We start from the raw sequence: 20,299 nt of genomic DNA, 5'->3' as shown, positions 1-20,299 counted from the left end.
TTGTCATAGATGAGTCCCATAGGGTGGCAGGACTTCAGTGAGACTGCTCTGGAATAAGTGGTCTGCAGCTTGCAAAGTTATTTGTTTTGCTTCCCTTATATTCTATCCACTTCAGAATGTCTTTCTTTTGTGTCTCACCACTGCTTGGATTTCCTCACTACTACTGTTTGCCAAGCTGTACTGTTCAGCATTCAAATAAAACTGAAATGCAGTTTTGTATTAATATGAAAGGAACGCTATAAATTTAATGATAAAGTTTAATTAATCTTTTATTATTACCATCTTTGAAGCTTTGGTGATAAATTGCAGCCTTGGCCAAAAGCACTCCTAGTGATTCATTGCTGGAGACCAGCACTTAATGTATCATCAAAAGTGGACAGCTTTCTGTATTTCATGGGTTATTTCACTTGAGAAAGGGAAAGTAACACAAACCTTAGATTTCTTACTCCAGCTATTCTTTTTTAGGAGCCAAAGTCAACATTTATTTTTCCCCAGTGCCTCTCACTTCCACTAAGGAATGTTTAGAAACTTAAATTTCTACTTCTTTTTTTTTAAATTCCAAGTTCTTCTGTGCAAATGTGCTGGATTTGCTGAGCTAATACTGTTTTCCTGGATCTTTCCTTCTTTTCCTGTCTGTGCTTCATTCCTTCCCAACTTTGCAATGTAGCAAGCTGAACAGTTGTTCAATCAGATGTACAATCCAGTAAGTCATTTCAGAAAGTATCCGCTGTAACATATGAAAGCATGAGGATCCATTTACCCACCACCATGTTGTACACTTCCTCTGTGGAGCTTTGCAAAACTATGATGATCTCATTTGCTTTACGTTAAAATAAATGAGCTTTGTGGACTTCAAGGCCGTATTGTTTTTTAAGATATGGAAAACTGTTGTTATTAGACAGCGGACTAATAGCCTTGCATTCAAATTTGAAGCGCCTTCAGGTCCTCAACTACTTAATTGTAAGAAAGCATGCAGATAACAGGCTTTGTTGTTTTTTAATGCTATGCCCATGGAGTACTTTATTGGATCCTTCAAATTAAAATTAAGCTTTGTGATGTTTTTCAGAATATCTCAAAACTAAGAATAAATACCAATTGTCTGTTTTAAAAGCTGTAGACTAGTATGTTTTGTCCAGTAGACAGGTGAATTTCACTATAAAAAGGAGATTAAATGTGTGATATTTGTAATATAGCAGCGTTATGAAATCCTAAACGTATTTGCTTGAAAGTAAGGCCCTCTGATTTCTATAGGACTTTTTTCCATATGTAAGTGTACACAGGATGCCAGCCTCAGTATGAAATAATCAAAGGTGCTTTACTGTGCATTTTAAAAGAGAAAGATATAATGATTGTTTTAACGTTGAATATTTTAGTTGTATTTCTATGTATTCAACATTGTTGAATGTAGAGACTAAAATTTTATTGTGACATATTGTGACATGGAGTAGAAGTCTGCTTCAACAGCTGCATAATACAAGAAAGAACACTCAACAGACATCAGTTAGTACAGATAACTACACATACACATTGTAAGCCACTTGAGAAATAGCAGTACACATTCACATAGATATTATATATGAAAGCTATTTTCAAATTTTTATTAACAGATTTACATTAATTATGAAAATTCTTGTACCTTTTAAAGGCAGAAGTAATGATAAAACTATTTTATAGTAACCTGAGTTCTTTAAATTACATACTATTAATGTTTTGTAATTGCAGTTTGAAAATGTGACATGTCCCTAAGCAAGAGTTGTGCTATATAGAGAAAGGGCATTACTTCTCTTCTTTATAGCTGAGCAAATTCCACTGTTGTAATGAAAATTTAATGTCAGATGAAGAAAGAATAGGACTCATAAAACATACCACATTTATTTATTCAAAATTACCCTGTACTTATGTTTGGCATTCAGTAGGTCTTAAGTCCTGTTATAAAACCTAAATTTATTCCTACTTTGCCCTACGTATTATGTGGATAAATAGATTTCACTTGCTGTGAGTATATCAAGCTTGTGCTTTTAGACCAGCCTTCCCCAACTGGTGTTCTCCAGATATTTTGGACTACCACATACAGCATTCTTGACTGGCTGGGGCTGATGGGACTTGAAGTCCAAAATATCTGGAGTGCTCCTGGTTGCAGAAGATTGTTTTAGACAAATTATCAACAAAGCATCCTGTGTTTTGACAAAAACAAGTAAATATGCAGCAAGGTAAGTTTGGGTAGATGGCAAATGGGTGTGATTGCTCCTGATTGATGCAGAAGGAGCTTCATTCCCATTCTACACTTCATTGTCAACTGGTATGTTTGTTCAGCCACTGAATATACATTGACTGAAATGTATTCTACACTTCATTGTCAACTGGTATGTTTGTTCAGCCACTGAATATACATTGACTGAAATTAATTCTAAGCAGAGGTGTTCTGACACCAGTGTAATACATGTGAAATAATTTCCACTTTCTTGTTTCATATGCAGAACCTTCCTTCCTTTTTAAAAAGGATACCTAATTTGTAACTACCATATCAAATCTAAGAGGTGATTCTTACATATGTCCCCAGTGTAGAGCTTGTACATATGATGGATATGTGAAGGATCCTCAGGCTTGCACACTTTTGTGTGAACCAAGGCATATATACATAAATTGACATGTATACATAAGGTTCTCAAGTACACATGTTTATTTGAGAACCTTTCTTGTTATCATACGATTGCGCAAGCAGGGCCTGGTTGCATATCGGATTTACACTAAAGCTTCTGAGTGCAGCAGGGTAGACTACACAAATCTAAGGCCTACTCCCTCACCCCAATACAACCTACACTCTGGGAACTGTTCCTAACTCTTTTTCTGTCATAAATTTGGGTCCCCTAACCTAGTATATGGTTTTAGTCAGCTGAAGCCAAAAGCACTATAATGGTTTAAATCCCAGTATGTTGGCTTAATATAGCAATAGACTGGAGCCAGTGTGGCATAGTCAATTCAGAGAAGCAGATAGCATACCCATGCTTTTTCTGCAGGATCTCCTACATCTCAAACTTCTGTTTAAATTCCTTCAGCTATAAAACCCAAATTAGAAATTTGTTATTGGCAGCTGCTATGGCGAAAACAGAGGGAGAAGAAGAAGAAAAAAATAACAGCACTGAATCTGACAGGCTGTTTTTAGTCAGGATTGTGGTCGGGATTGTGAGCATATTCTGTAATGATCTTTTCTTCTTTACTATATTCCTTATGCTATAATTATACTGAGTTCACCGTTCTTAACAAAATTATAAAGTTAGAATTCATCAGGTATTCAGTACATTGCCATTTGTCAGACTCTCACAAATAATTACATTATTCACTGTTTTTGAATGGGCAGGTCAAAAGATCCGACATTCTGCCTCAAGACAAAATATTTATATGTTTTATTTATATGGAGATTTCTATCCTGCCCTTCTGCTCATGTACCACTTACAGTGGCTTAGAACAATTTAAAACCATGATAAATATAAAACAATGCATTCAGTAAAAATATATGTCACTGAACAACTACCCTACAGATTAGTCCAGATGATGTCATCACAGTGTGCCAAAAGCAGAACCAGGGACATCGCAGTAAGGTGTAAACAGAACAAAGAACAACCATCATCATTTCCATATTATTGAAATAAATGCTAATTTTGTTTTGATAGACAAAATGGAAAACTATTTGTATTGTGACTGCATGGAAATTGTTTATTGTTTAACAGTAATTTCTTAAAGAGGACTTTGGAACATAATGTTGTAGATTACTGCTACAGCAGGATTAGAATAATTTCTACTATCTATTCTACAAGCCCTGGAGATTCTGGGGCTCTTTCTTTACTGTGGATGTGACTTTTTTAAAAATGTGAGAACACATAAGTGTTAGGAGTTGGTTCATGATAAGTGGAGTCCTTGTGCTTCTCCCAAAGGTGATAAAAGGGGAAGATGAAATTTATTCTGAATCCCTCAAGGGCAGCCCCTAGCCTAGCAACTAGGCTGGAAGACAAGGGGTCTGTGATGCTAAGGAACTGGACTCTGTCCTGCTTCACAGATCTCCCTCATGTCAGGAAAGGGTTCAGGTACAGAACTCCCATCTTACAAGGTATTACACTTACTAATAACATTATTTCTCCTTAGTTCTGGAGAGGATTGTTTCCCCTGTTATCTAGGCTAACAAGAAACTGTTTAGGAGGCGACTAGAACAGGGAGATTCTTTGCTTGATTCCACTCTGCACCCCACCCTCATCCAGAATCACAGCACGTCACACACCAGCCCTGATGCATGGGGACTTATAAAAGCTTAAACCAAACAGATTTTTTTTAAAATAAAGATGCAGTACCTTACCTTTGTGGGGGTGGAACAATCCTTGTTGCTTCAGAGAATCTTTCACCAGTTGGCAGGATTCCAAGACTGTGTTTGGCAAGGATATGGTGGCGTTCGTTGCCTTTGACTTTTCACTGGTGGGTTGGGTGTCAAATGCTTCATGCGCTGATACATCACCGGCTAAACTATTTTACATTTGAAATTTGTATCCAAAAGGAAAAGCTAAAGGATCCACCTTTTTGAACCACCCTTGTGAAAAATAATGATCAATAGGTAAAGCCTTGATTTATTTAATGCTAGTGGAATCTCATTGTTGAGTTCAGTGCACACACCATGCAATCTGGTGAATGACTAGAACTAATTATCCAGATAAAATGAGTAGTCATCATTGCACTATATCCCAGCATAGGACTAATTTGGCCACAACTTCCATTTTAACCGTTTTGTGGATTGTAGTGTTTGGAACTTGCAGATTACATTTTGGAGTTCCTAAATTTGCCCTGAGATAATTCATACCTTGTTTTTTTCTGTCTATTAAAACATTATTATTCATCTGACTGATTCTGGTTTCCAATTGTTCTGTGAAAATTGAGCAATAATGACAGTAAGCAGAACACAACTTCTAAATACAGAACTTCAAAAATACAAAGGAGGCCAGCTTTAAATTGCTGCCTCTAATTCGACTAAGTAGAATTGAACCTTACAGTAATCTCAGATTTCATATTGTTGATCAATAGAGTTTGAAGGATCTAACTAAAGTGTTTTCTTGCATGTATCTTTCTCCTGTCTCATTTTATTTATTAATCATTATATTGATATTTTGGCACTTTTAAGTCAAGGTGTACTGTTCTTATGTACCAGTGGCAGAAGAATAAACGGTATCCGCAGCATGCTAATAAATAAAGCATATGTTTTCAGTTTATATTCAGCACAACAGTGTAATATTGGTGTCTATAATAGGTTGGAAGATATGGAAAAATTAAATAATATGGAAACCTGTAAGGCAGCTTCATTCATAAGAACTGGCCAAGAGTTTTTCTCCATGTGTCCCATTTCTCCATGTGTCCCTTTCTGTCTATGGGATTGTGTGGAGACATGCAAATTGGTTGGCAATGTAGACAGTCCATAGCCTTTTCTATTATCCTGACAACTGCCAAGAGTGGCACTATTACTACATCACTATGAACACCCCCACTAACCCCTCAGAAATATTAACTAGAAAGCTTTGGGGATTTACTGTAAGCCTAGTCATTAAAATATCATCCCATAAAGACATGTTTCAGTATGATTTTCTAAATCTGGAAGAATCAAGGATTCTAAAATTCAACTGCAGGAAACCATCCAAGTCCTCATGCATCTAAAATTCTCTTCTGGGTATTCCCATTTATTAGAAAATAGTATAGTATATCTTGTGACAATTCAAAACTATGATTGTAAGACATAGGCATATTTGATAATGCAAGTCCTTTGCTCTATACAGTCATTTTTGGAGCATTATTTTCTAAAATCATTATGTTGTTTCACTCAACTTTCTATAAATATTTGGAGAGAATCAAATTACATGAGGTGTAATCATGATAACATATGGGTCTCCTTTTCTATAAGCTTATCCTGTCTATACTTAGGTCGTTGTCCACAACTGACTGCACTGCATCGATGTTTCAACCCACCAGTGTTAGCAAAGGCAGCTAAAGTCTGGCAAGCCCCAAGTAGCTCTTGGGCCTTTAAGCACTGCAAGGCTGAATCGGCTGTGCATCTTCCCCCCAACCTGCTTTGACAGGCCAGAGCAGTAGCAACAGTTCGTCAGACAAGCACATTGAGGCCCAGATTTGAGCTTCCCTGCTGCCACTGATGCTGGCAGCAGAGAGGGGGAGAGGCCTTTAACACCAATGTTGTGGACCACACCCTTTGATAACATAATCGCTCAATCTCTCTGTTGTGTAATAGTTTTGGAATACTGTGAACTCTCAGTTTCGTTCACTGAATGTTTTGTGGGACAGTGAAGAAAAGTAGATGGAAACTAGGTGAAAAATATTAAGAGCCTGGAGATTAATGACAAACATCTTCTTTACATGCCTTAAAGATACAATGCACCTGACTGAATTGTGTTTTAATCCATATAATAACATTCTTCTGATTCATTCAAACAATTGAAGAAACTCCTAGTTATAATTGCTACAAACCCAGCCCAGTTATAATTGCTACAAACAAACCCAGTAATTTGAGCACCCCCCCCCCCCGGTAAGTCTCAAGCTAACCCATTATCATGCACATAGTAAACAATATTTTAACACCATGAAGCTGAAGGAATATAAGAAATAAATGATCAAGGATGTGCCCAGTATATGTAGTACAAGGAATGTTTTCCTCACTGTGTATGGAGTTTAAGTGAATTCTCCTATCTCTTGCAGAGTTGCCCCGTGTGGGCGTTCTGTTGCTATACCATGCATATTGTGATGTGCCTGGCTATTCACAGCAGAGCGAGGTCTTCTCAGGCCTCACTGTACCATAATTAGCAGCCAGCTCTTCCTCATTTTCCCAATGCACAGCGCAGGCTACCCACAGCATGGGCATGAGTAGTGCTGCACACAGGGACCTGAAGATGAACCAGCACGGGATGCGGCCCTGTGAAATATGGGAGGGTCTCATCATGTTCAGGTGTGGGCAGCTCTATACATGCAGCATAGCAGAGTCTGAACCTTTTTTTCCTACTCACACATCATAGTTGTTTAGAATGAGGCTGAACTGAGACAGGGAGGAGGAGTGCATTTTGGGTAAAAATTTGCTTCCTATAATATGAACCCCCCCCCTTTTGTTGTTGATTGGTGGGAGTGCAAAAAGTAATGAAAATGTTTATACATTTGCCCATGCTGCCTACCTAGTTCAGTGGGCTCATACATACATACATACACATACATACACGCACAGACACACACACACACTCACTCATACTGCTCTATATATGTGTCTGCACAGTGACTTCGCTGCTTTAGCTGAATGACCTTAACATCACGGAAATGTTCAGCTGATATAGTTGAACATAATTACTAATTATTTTGGAAGTTTGGGCAAGAAGAGCAATACGACAATGGAACCAATAACCTAGGAAGGAAGTGGGCTCTCCCACACTGGAGGCCTTCAAGATGAGGCTGGGCAGCCACCTGTCAGGGATTCTTGCATTGAGCAGGGGGTTGGACTCGATGGCCTTGTAGGCCCCTTCCAACCCTACTATTCTATGATTCTATAAGAATGGCACTATCTTGACAAAAAAAAAATCAAGCACTAATCTGATGAAGTAGGTTTTACCTATGAAAGGTTGTGTAGAAAACCTAGATTAAAATATCAGTCAAAAAGGTGCTAATTAATTATTTTACTGACGGTTCAGTTTTGTTCATCTAAATTACTTAATTCTGCATAATGAACTTTATCACACACACCATTTTAAATGCACCACATAGTACTTCATCAGCCTCTCACATTCATATTTTCCATTTGAAGAAAATGTAAATTTGGCAAAGAGGATAATTGTTATAATCCTCAGCATTCGCAATTGTCAGATGTGCAATATCTGTGTTTCAGCTTTCTTGAAAAAAATTTTCCCAGCCCATTCACTAAATGACAACTTCCAGGATTCTTAAGGAAGGCCATGCCAGTCAGTCCTATCTATATCTTATATAACTATCTATATCTTATATAATTATGAGACAGGCCCTTAATGGTGCATATGCCCCAAATAGTTCCACTTAAAAGACTACGATGAAGGGTTAAGGTGCTGGGGGATCAAGGCCTTGCCAGTGAACTCAGGATCTTCTGAGCAGACTTCCAGATAAGCCTCCCCATGATATTGTTGTTATATTAGTCTGTTCGTGCATTAAGTTTATGGTGCACATATATGCCTTTTTTGATTGTGAACTACCTGAGCTGGCGTATTTATGTTGTGAGGCTTTTTTCTGTAGTTGGCTACAGGAAGAAAAAGGGTTTTTTTAAATCCCAGAGCAGATAATAAAAATCTCAATGCATAAACAGGGCTCTACTGCAGGCTTTTGTTGGGATTCAGAAGCCTGGGCACAGAACTGCAACCCACTGGGAGTTCTAAAGCACTCCCCACAGCACCATCTCTGGTGCCCCTCAAAGCAATTACTGGATCTTGGATTTTGATTTAACATTAAATTGGACAAGTTGCAATGAACTTTCAGAAGTGATTGAGGTTCTTGGGTCCCAGCCCTGGGTGTAAAGATCAAAGGCTTGATTCGCATACCATTGAAGTCAAGTGCCACAACTCCAATTTGTTTTAAATGGAGCTGAATTGAACTTTATGGCCACAATCCTTCAGGTACCAGATGGAATCTTATGCAAGCTCCCATTGAAATGAATGGAGGTTGCATACTAGACACTCTTGGGAGATTGTGCCCTCTGCATATGGCGTATGTTATGTTTTACTTACACGGAAAATGCTTCCCTCCTATGTTGAAACTTAGGGCTGCTCCAAACATGGTGAATTTCCTATATCTCTTATACTTCCATGTAAAAAAGAGAGCCTGCAAATTGCTTGCACATTATCAAACATGACAAATCTCACACAGATCTGTTTCACTGTGGACAAATGATTCACATGTGATTTGCATGCATTTTCTTTTATGTCCATGTAGAAAATTCATCACATTTGAAGTGGCCTGAGAATAAGAAATCCACTCAAACTAAATTATTTCCTAAATTATCCTCATGCTTAAATGATATGTTACATGCAGAAAAAAAACCAAGCCATTAAGTCACCTGATTTATATCCATTTCTTCATCCTAAAAATGTTTTACTTGATCTCAGGACTTTTGCTGAAAAACAAAAAGGATTAAATCATTGCAAAGAATGTCAACCTCCTACAAGTAGATGTTAGCATTACCTTTTATCTAAAACATGCATGCTTCATTTTAACCTACAGTTGTTTTATTGCTTGCTTGTTTATTCCCCTAAATAATAAATAAGTATAGATCTATAAAAGTAAAAACCAGCATCTGTTCCATATTGTTAGATAGCAGAGGGACATGCAGTTCTTCTGAGTGTCCCTAATCTTTTAAAATGTATGTGTGTACATTGAAAAAGTGTTCTCTGAATTATGTGTGTTTAATGTGCACTGCGGTTAAACTACTTGTTTTCTCCCTGCCTGCTCTTTGAAGATGCCAATTAGGAATAATGGGAAACAAGGGGTAGGCTAAGCATTGCAGTGCATTCTTGTTTACATCTGTGTGTGATTATTTCAGTCTAATGTTTTAAACACTTTGGCCCATTCATGCTCTCATTGACATTAATGGGGCTTTTGCCATTAGCTTTAATGGGAGCAGGACTGGGCTTTGCACTCTTGTTTTTTGTTGTGTTCATCATATTCTTTCTTGTTTGTGAACGGACCACCCACCCATGCATGTGTTTGCCAGGTATATTTATTTGTGCTGTTCCACCAAGGGGCTTGTTTCTTCTTATGTTTCAGGTTAAGTATTTGCAGTATGAAAAAAAGGATTTTGGGTAAAACTGTCTGTTGAATGCAGTCTCATTCTTGTCTAAAATAAATACTTTGCATTAAACTGTTCATAAATGGTTTAATGTGGTTATTAATTAAACCATATTATATGCTGGCTTATATTAAGTTGTTCAGTACCCCTTCCACAAACAATAGTAAGAACTTTGCTATTGAAAACAAAAGTTAGCACTCTCTTTTATAGAGCAGGGAATTATGGTTTTCCTCCCCAAAGTTCTTGAAATGGTATTTTTTTTCAATGCCCTGTTATAGGAATCAATGAGGAAACCTTGCCAACTAACAGGATACCCATAAATCCTTTCATCATCTGGATCTATAGAATAGTATTGCCAAAGTATCTTAAATGTTGGTGATGTTTTAAAAAATTCAACAGGCTCATGAAGCTGAGGAGGAAGCACGGATGAACCCTGAATTTGCTGACAGAATGAAGCAGCTAGACAAAGAGGCAGCCTACTATAGAGAAGAATGTGGCAAAGCTCAAGCTGAAGTCGACAGGCTTCTAGAAATCCTCAAGGAAGTCGAGAATGAAAAAAATGACAAAGATAAGAAAATTGCTGAACTAGAAAGGTAAATTTCTCATAGCTTGCGTTTTCTCACGAATGCATTTTACATTTATCTTCGAGGAGAAACGATGGCAACATGTATAATTGAAGTGTGTAAGAGGAACAAACAAAAGCCAACTGGCTATTCATGGTGTTATACCACAGAATGAATGTACTGGTTTGTTCAAATATTTTTGAAGGCCAGGAACAGTTTTGGTAGGCTAACTAGCTCTTAGTTTCTTCTGGAAATGCAGGATTTCTTTACAATACTGTAGAAAGAAAGAAAAAACACACACTAATTTTTTTGTTATAGTTTTATAGAAAGGAAGAGAAGAATGTTGCACAATACATTTATTTATTGCATTTATATCCCACCTTTTTTTCCTCTTTCAAGGAACCCAAGGCGGCTTACATTATCCTCCTCCTCTCCATTTATCCTCACAACAACAACCCTGTGAGGTAGGTTGGGCTGAGAGTGTATGACTGGCCCAAAGTCACCCAGTGACTTCCATGGCTGAGTGGGGACTAGAACCCAGATCTCCCAGCTCCCAGTCCAACACTCTTGCCACTACACCACACTAGCTCTCACACTGGCATCACATGTAGGTGATTAGAAACTGGGACGTGATTGAAAATACTGTAGAATATAAGTAAAAATAGAAATGGATCTCAACACATTGAGAAGAATAAAATGATTTTAAATGTAAAAAATTACACTCAGAACCAAATGAACAAATATATGACTGGATAACTAGCTAGGTTGTGGGTAGCTGAAAGGGATTAAGTTATGACTGAGTCAATAAAATGATGCCATCTTATACCTATTGTTAGGCTATATTAATGAAAGCATTGCATTCATATATTGGAATGATAAGACAACTCTACTAAAGACTGACAAGACTTAATTTGAAATTTTTAATTTGTGACACTACAAGTGAAGACTGATCTTAGCAGACTGGAAAAGATTCAGACATAAATGATAATAAAGGCCATTTGGTTAGGTACATAGACCTGTACCTTGTGGCTCAGAGCTGTAATTGCAGCAGCTCTAAAAACCACAAATTTACATTCTTTAAATTGTCTAGGTAGTATAAGTTATTAATGGTCCTGATAAATAAAGGATGCAAAAATAATAGATAATAATGAAAGACTAAACATGGCATTTTAAAAAAGGAAAGTGATCAAGATGCCAGAATTCTTCACACATCCTGATCCCCCATCTCTTTCTTCTCCCCCCCCCGCACTCTCATCTCATTTTGTTTTTAAAGTACCCTCCCAGAGTATTTTTGTTAAAGATGGAAAGGAGAGAGACAAAAACGCAGAACTCCCAAACTACCATGATATTCATGATACAGCTGGTCCTTATAACTGGCTTCTCTTAGGGAAATTGGGCGGGATAGCTAATACTTTGGAATACAGAAACAAAATTCAAAGTGATCTTGATAGACTGGAGCACTGTGCAGAAAACAACAGAATGAAATTTAATAGGGATACATGCCAAGTTCTGCACCTAGGAAAAAGAAACCAAATGCACAGTTACAAGATGGGGGATACGTGGCTCATCAACACTACAAGCGAGAAAGATCTTGGAATTGTTGTCGATCACAAGCTGAATATGAGCCAACAATGTGATGTGGCTGCAAAGAAGGCAAATACTATTTTGGGCTGCATTAATAGAAGCATAGCTTCCAAATCTCGGGAAGTACTAGTTCCCCTCTACTCAGCACTGGTTAGGCCTCATCTGGAGTACTATGTCCAGTTCTGGGCACCACATTTTAAGAAGGATGCAGACAAACTGGAGAGGGTTCAGAGGAGGGCCACAAAGATGATCAGGGGACTGGAAACAAAACCCTATGAAGAGAGACTGGAAGAACTGGGCTGTTTAGCTTTGAGAGGAGAAGACTGAGGGGAGATATGATAGTGCTCTTCAAGTACTTGAAAGGTTGTCACAGACAGGAAGGCCAGGATCTCTTCTCGATCATCCCAGAGTGCAGGACATGGAATCATGGGCTCAAGTTACAGGAAGCCAGATTCTGGCTGAACATCAGGAAAATCTTCCTGACTGTTAGAGCAATACGACAATGGAACCAATGGCCTAGGGAGGTAGTGGGCTCTCCCACACTGGAGGCGTTCAAGACGAGGCTGGACAGCCATCTGTCAGGGATGCTCTGACTTGGATTCCTGCATTGAGCAGGGGGTTGGACTCGATGGCCTTGTAGGCCCCTTCCAACCCTACTATTCTATGATTCTATGAAGTTGCTTCCCCTTTGTTACCCCTCAATTAATACTTTGCAATAAATGACATCCATCAGACTACTGGTTCCAGCCCCAAGAGTACCTTCTCATATAGCATTTTAAAATATGAACAAAATAAGACAACACCGCCCCCCCCCCCCATCACACTGACACTTCTCCACCTTTCTCAGCCAGACTCTTCAATGTTTGTCAGGTGGGCCAATGTCTATTGACAGCCTGCCAAATATTCTGTGCATTCAAGAGAAGCGACATAGTTCTGAAGGGGTGAGTAGGGCCAGAGCTTTGATGCTGATGGCATCTCTGGAGCAGGAAAAGGCTGGCCTTCACTCTCTTCCTGGCAGGCCATTACTCACTCACTGGAACTCTCCTTCCTTCCAGCTGTAGCAGACACTGTCAAATGGTCATGTATTCAAAAGATACCGCAATCCAGGCTGGCTAGAGAAGGGTGTTTATGTTTACAGTATACTGCTTCAGGGTAGGTTGTTGCTGAAATGATCTCTGGAGTCTCTTAACTGCTTTAAAATCTATAATTCTATGCATCAACTGCTTTAATTTCTGAATTTAATCAATTCTGAGGCTTGTTTCCAAGATGCCAATGCCTGATAAGTCTGATAAGGCTTTCCTAATTGTGCAAAGTTCCCAGCAACCCTAATACATTTTTACAACAGAAGCTCATATGAAGGAATGAGATCATTCTTATATACTCGGAGGTTCTATGTTGTGTACTCTTTTGTGGAGGGGACTCCTGTTTCTGCTTCTACATATGAAAAAGGCAATTGGAATCATCCCTAATGTAAGTGCTCCTTTCTCAGAAGGGTGCAGGATGCTTGCTTACATTGATCAGAGAGGCACAGCAATTTCAGGAAATTTGCAGATTCAAATAATATTTTATGAAGAAAATTTCCCATTATTTTCCAGTGTACAGTTTATGGTTTTATGATTTCACATCAAAAAGGACACAGGTTACGTTCGTTATATGATGATGAATATCATCATCATCATCATAATTTCTATACCACCCTATAGCCAAAATTCTCTGGCTGGTTTACAAGAATTCATAAAAAGATACAGCAACAATATCACAAAAATATGACATGATAAAAACAGTCTAAATTTTTTTAACACACAAACTTTAAAACAATTTCAACAGCTAAGGGAGCAATCCTATGTTCCCCAGGCAGCATCTACGGGGACATAGGATTATTCGGTTTCTGGGTTCCGAGGTTGGAAACAGGGTCCGACCTCAGAGCCCAGAAACTGCGCTCCCCCTCCCCCTCGTAGCTATGTCTGGCTATGTCTCTTTGCTTGGAAACAGAGCATGGAGACAGGAAAAGGGGGCATTCTCAGGGGAGGGGAGGAGAAGAGACTGGGGCTGCGGACATACAACTTTTCCTATGGCTGCCCCAGCCTCCTTCCCTCCTGCTCTGAAGGGCTGCTGCTAGACAGGCAAAATTGCCCATCTAGAAAAAATGCAGGGCGGCTGGAGAATGGGTGTGAATTCAGATCGCCTCCGCCCTCCAGTTGCCAAGCAGTGGATACTCAGCAGCCTCTGAGTTCAGAGGCTGCCAACTATCATCATAGGATTGTGCCCTAAAAACAATTTTGGTAAACCATTTCCACATAGTCTTGTTCAAAACAGCAGGCAAAGATGCCCCATCATATGCCATTAAATGCCCAGGAGCAGAGGGCAGTCTTAACCTGGCACCAGCAGGACACAGTTGGGAGCTCATTCCACAGTTGGGGGGCCACCACTGAGAAACCCCTCTCTTTTGTTGCCACCTTCCGAGTCTCCCTTCGAAATGGCACTCGGAGGAAGGCCTGAGATATTGATTGTAGTGTATGGGAATGTTCAGCTCAGGAGAAGCCTTCCATCGGTTATTGCGGTCCTGAATCTGTAAGGCTTTATAGGTTAAAACCAGCACCTTGAATCAGGCTTGGAAATATAGGCAGCCAATGCCTATAGTGTTTGTATGTGGTGTTTTTGAGAACCTTCCCTAAGTGGTGCTCAAGAACTGAATGTTTAAACACATATCCATTTTTATATCAAACTGAACAGTCAATGGATCTTTCTTTCCTTCACATTCTACAACTTCTTCTTAAGCCCCATTATCACAAGAAGCTGTTAAAGCTAAAAACTCAGCATGGATAAAATTGGGATTAGAAATGTCTCTTAATAAAAAGAATATTCACAGTTGCACTGGTAAAGATTAAACAGGGGAAGATATTTTGGATGCATAAATCATCCTTATTCATTTGAGCAGAAGCTCACCATTTTAATTCATTAGGACTGGAGAGAAAGAGATTATCCCATTATTATAACCCGTTGGATATAACATACTGAGGTTCTGACTGTCATAGCACAGCTGCTGGATGCTGGATGTAACATACTGAGGTTCTGTAAACCTTCCTTAAAAACAGCTGTATTGGCTACTCTCAGATACTTGTAACAATATCTATCACAAAGGAAGATAGTAGGTGACAAGACTCTGGAAGCAGATCTAAAGTTCACAGATATTTTCTCTACCTATTATAGAAGCATTGTATATCTCATTACAGTTTCTTGTATGTTTAAAATGAAATGTGAAAAACAACAGCGGTAGGTGAACAGAAGCACATGTACCATTTAATACACCTGTTAAACAATATCAGAGGAGTTTTTTTTAAATGTAAGACTATATTCTTGAATTCATCGGAAAACAAGTCTGCAAATGAAACCTCCTGAAAGCAGTACTTGGTGTAGTTTATCATCATGTATATAATGTATTCACATACATAAGATGAAGGATGGATCATTATTAGTGAACTGAATTATATAAATGACTGCATTTTCAAAGTGTACATATATTGCTCATATACTTACCTGCATATCTGTTTACCAGAACATTCTTCCAGGAAATAAGTAATCAATGTACATTAACCATCCTCCCGCAATGTGTCTCTGAGGGCCATTTCACATTTTTACTTTTTGCATAATGACTGTGCATTTGCTTTCTGTTTCTTGCTCCTAGTCCATATGTTTTTCTTCAAGTTAGGGGTTTTGTTGCTGGGATACATATTTTCTAAGGATTGTACTTGAGCCTGCGTGAAACGGAGTTGTGTAGCTGTCATAGCACAGCTGCTGGATGTTGGACATAACATATTGAGGGACAAACAAAATAATTTCCCCTCTGCTATTTTGTGAAACTTCTCAGTGTTATGCTTTTAAGGGGCATGTGTGTGTAAAAATAATTGTTGCAAGCCTTGTGCTCTTTCTCTGTGTGACTCCTCCTAGAAACATCTTGGAAGATATTGCTAAGTGGGGTGTTGGGTGTTGCTAAAAGGGTAAATGAACAGCAGCATGGCTATGCTGCCCCTCCAAGTTAATCTTCTTGTCTTCTATTATGTGTGGATGGACTGCAATTCTGTCTGGGAGTGCAATAGTGAAAATGCCTGGGAGTGCAATAGTGAAAATTAGGGGTGAACGAAAGTCACTTACCTTTTCTCGCAGCTTTTTCGCGGTGGGGGGGAGCGCTTCGCTGCTCCCCCCGCGAAGTTCAGGCCGGGGGGGGAGGCTTCCCGCCTCGCCCGGCCGAAATTCAGGCCGGGGGGGGAGGCTTCCCGCCTCGCCCGGCCGAAATTCAGGCCGGGGAGGAGGCTTCCCGCCTCGCCCGGCCGCGAACACGAAAGTAAAAAAAAAAAAAAAAAAAGTCCCCTGATAGGCTACGTGACGATTCACGTAGCCTATCACAGCTAGATCTGGAAAGTCAGCCGTGATAGGCTACGTGAATCGTCACGTAGCCTATCACGGGTGACTTAAAAAAAAAAAGCGCGTACGCGAATGGCGGCCCCCATAGGGAGCCGCCATTCGCGTTCCTTATTTAGTTGCTGTAGTCTACGTCAATGTTTACGTAGACTACGGCGAAAATAAGGGCAACGCAAATAGCGTTGCCCTTATTTTCGCCGTAGTCTATGTAAACATTGACGTAGACTACAGCGACCAAATAAGGAACGGGAATGGCGGCTCCCTATGGGGGCCGCCATTATCCGTACACACTTTTTTTTTTTTTTTTAAAGTCACCCGTGATAGGCTATGTGACGATTGACGTAGCCTATCACGGCTGACTTTGCAAATCTTGCTGTGATAGGCTACGTGAATCGTCACGTAGCCTATCAGGGGACGTGTTTTTGTTTTTTTTTCTTTCATTGCAATGGCGGGGGCGGCAGCCGGTCGAAAGACCGGCTGCCGCTCCCGCCCCGCTCGAACACCGGACGAACCGCCAGCCGGACCCGCCGCCGGGAGGGACATTCAGGGAAGGTAAGTCCCGTCCCGGGGGGGGGGGGCGGAGGATTTCTCCCCGAAACTTGTTCGGGGGGCCGAACACGTTGGCGCTCGGCCCCCCGAAGTTTCGGGGAGAAATTCTCCGCCATCCCTAGTGAAAATGCGTATGTGGCATCCTTTCAGCAATGTTGTGGAATGCTGCATAATGAAATGAATGCAGTTTAGCAAGTACTCAGCAACTTAAGGAACTGGGCACTGTTTTTTGTTTTGTTTTTTTAATTTTCAGATCCTCTGATTTGAGAGAAATTTAGCAAAATAGAACATCTTGTGCCTTCACTGGAACTAGCTTTTAAAGTAGTTCATTTGCAGAATATAATGAAATGCAGAGAGAGACAATATATGAAAGGATCCTATGCCTTTCTTTGTGCATATGAATGTGATTTCCTGCATGAGATTTGTGTGTGTGATTTATGTGAACTTTCTGAATCATTTATAATACAGAGCCATTTCAACAATTTACTGTCCACAGACTACAGAGCAAAAGCAGCAGGAATTCTAATGAGTGGATAGTTTAGATGTTTCACTTTAATTTCATTCTGAGAAATGAATCTCAGATGTATGCAAAACAGGACAAAAATGGGTGGTATATTTCTGAAATGACCTGGTGAGCTCTGTCTCTGAGTAGCATGATATGACTGGGCAAGAACAGTAAATTGTTATGATTTTCAGTTCAGACCCTGTAGAGATATCTGCTTACATGATTCCTTGCACTGGAGAGGCTACTTATTAACTCCAGTCTCTCTAACATTTTCAACAGTACTGCCTTCCTCCTGTCCATGATTACCCACAGCCATAAACTGGGAATCTCTGTTCTACTGAATGATCTGAGAATACTTCCAAAGGAGTAAAGAGGGCTTGACACAAGCACCTTCTCGATTTGTAGCTATTGGCAGTAGTTAGCTAAGTACTAGTTCTTGTACCAATTAGTAATTAACTCACGTGCAAACAGCTCTCTCTTGGCTGCCTGGATGAGTTTCCTCCAGATCTTCTCTCATCAATCATTATAGAAGCATCAAGGGGTACCTTCCTCCCCCACAGCCCCTGCCACCCATTTCTGCACTTTCTTCAGGGTTGTTTAATATCCTGGCCTTATGAAAACTGACTCTTCTTTGAGATCACCCCCAGACTCTCTCTGGAACTGGTTCATCATGGGTTCTTTAGAGCAGGGGTGGGCAACTTGTTCCTCCAGATGTTTTTGCCTACAACTCCCCTCAGCTCAACCCAACATAGCCAATGGGGAGGGATGATGGGAGATGTAGGCCAAAATATCTGGAGGGCCATATGTTGCCCAGCCATGATATAGAGGTGAGATAGCAGGACTTGGGCAATTGGGTCTAGGGTGTGAATAGTCCCTTTCTGACCCATGCAAATTTCTTCACGCAGACATATTAATAAATGTTTTACATTTTAAAGTGCTGTACTAGGTTAGAGGTGGTATGCTTATCATTTCTAACTTTAAATCCTAGATAGTAAGTCTAGCAGGACTTAGTGGAAATGTTCCACGGTAGTTGTAGACTTAAGCAGCAGGTGGTTTAATTGTCATTTTAGTTACTGATGGGATTGAGCCAGTTACCACTGGCTTTAAAACTATACTGAAGATAGAAAACAGCATAGTTTTTCTGTGCATATGAGATTGAAGATTAATAGCATATTGGCTCTGTTTTAACATGCAAAAGATAAAAAGACACCATGAGTGTATCCCCCTTAAAAAAAAAGAAAAGATCAGTTTCTCTTTAATGAGTCTCAACTACAGCTTTTGAAGTCAGGGCACAATTGCTAATCACTGTGAATTACCTCTGTTGTTTTACGCACAGCTGCAAATCCCTGTAAGGAGATGTGTGTCAGAAATTTCCTTTTGTTGTAGAGGGAAGGTGCTACTTATTACCAACTTCAGGGAAGTGTGGACCCAAAATTGAGCTGAAGCTTGTAGACCCAGTTGAGCTTGCCTTATTTGCTAATGGTGGGACAGAAAGATAAATAGAGGCCCTGTGAAGCCTAGTCCATTACCTTTCTCTTCTTGCTTTATGTGAAAAGATTCTGTATTGAAAGATACAAAATATCCGCATCCCCCGCTTGTGTGTATCTATGCTAAGTTCCTTTCATTATCATGTGGCGAAGCTTATTAGAGATCTTGTAACTGATAAACTCCTAAAGGAAATCAACCCTGACTGCTCATTGGAAGGACAGATACAGAAGCTGAAGCTCAAATATTTTGGCCACCTAATGCAAAGAGAAAAGTCCCTGGAAAAGACCCTGATGCTGGGAAAGATTGAAGGCCAAAGGAGAAGGGGACGGCACACGGCGGAGGATGAGATGGCTAGGTAGCATCACCGATGCAATGAATATGAACTTGAGCACGCTCCGGGAGAGAGCGGAGGACAGGAAGGCCTGGCATGCTATGGTCCATGAGGCCACGAAGAGTCGGACACAACTTAACAACTGAACAACAGCAAACTGATAAACGCTATGCTACAGGGCCAGCTACATGTACGAAGGGGATCCTGGAAAAGTGCCGCTTGCAGGGGGCCCATCATCAGTATGGGGCAGGGCGGCGGCGGCAGCAGCAGTGCCATGAACTGCCTGCCATTTTAAATTTCCCACAGTGTCTCAGATCACTCTGAGGTACTGTGGGAATTTAAAATGGTGGATGGCTTACAGCCACCAGTTCCACTCAAAAGCAAGCTAAGGGGATTGGCAGATGGATCCAATGCAGAACAGGGGTCAGCAGCTGTGAGCCTTTGGCAGCTGTGTGAGGCTGCTGGGTCCCAATACTGCACCTGTCTATACCTCTAATATTGCCCATCTTTTTCTGCCTTTTTGTTCATTTGTTCTTTCAAAGTGCACAATGTCCAGGAGATACAATAATAAACATACTTCATTTGGACTGGTGCTAGCCAACTTCAAATTGAGAGTGGGGATCCCCAAATAAAAATAAGAAATGGAACAAGGAACGTGTTTCACGAGGTGCATGGAATCAGGCCATTCCAGGGAGGGTGGTTGTGCCTCTCTGAAGCAGAATGGCTTCTGCATGTGAGCAACCAAGTTTTTTAGACAAAATCCTTAAGTGTAGGTTGTAGTTTTGCAGTTTCTTTTTATTACCACACTTTTACTTACCTGTGCAGGGTTTTGATATGTGTTCTTCATGACAAAATTTCAGTCAGGGCGATTGGGAAGAGGGCTCCAACTGAAATGTCTGCAGACAGTTCAGCTAAAGAAAAACAAAGAGAATAAAATAAAAGAAACCAGCATACCCAATAGTGGTGTAGCTGTTTCTGATGTTTAAAAAACAAATAAATCACCTTTTGCAAAATGGTGCAGGAATGCGCAC

At 40.1% G+C, this 20,299-nt stretch overlaps 1 protein-coding gene across 1 annotated transcript in view; it reads left to right on the top strand.

Moving 5' to 3' along the window:
* ERC2 (ELKS/RAB6-interacting/CAST family member 2) overlaps window positions 1-20,299 on the top strand; it is a 705,044-nt gene that overhangs the window by 402,214 nt on the left and 282,531 nt on the right. The window contains exon 12 of the mRNA XM_084832475.1: window positions 10,229-10,422. Coding sequence (XP_084688601.1) covers window positions 10,229-10,422 — 194 coding nt within the window. The remainder of the gene's footprint in view (window positions 1-10,228; window positions 10,423-20,299) is intronic.

The sequence above is a fragment of the Heloderma suspectum genome, chromosome 2, assembly GCF_057233095.1.
Source record: "Heloderma suspectum isolate Gila_16-S chromosome 2, 16-S_ref, whole genome shotgun sequence".
Taxonomy (NCBI): domain Eukaryota; kingdom Metazoa; phylum Chordata; class Lepidosauria; order Squamata; family Helodermatidae; genus Heloderma; species Heloderma suspectum.
The sequence above is the reverse complement of the archived record's forward strand: the minus strand, read 5'-3'. Positions and strand labels throughout refer to the sequence as shown.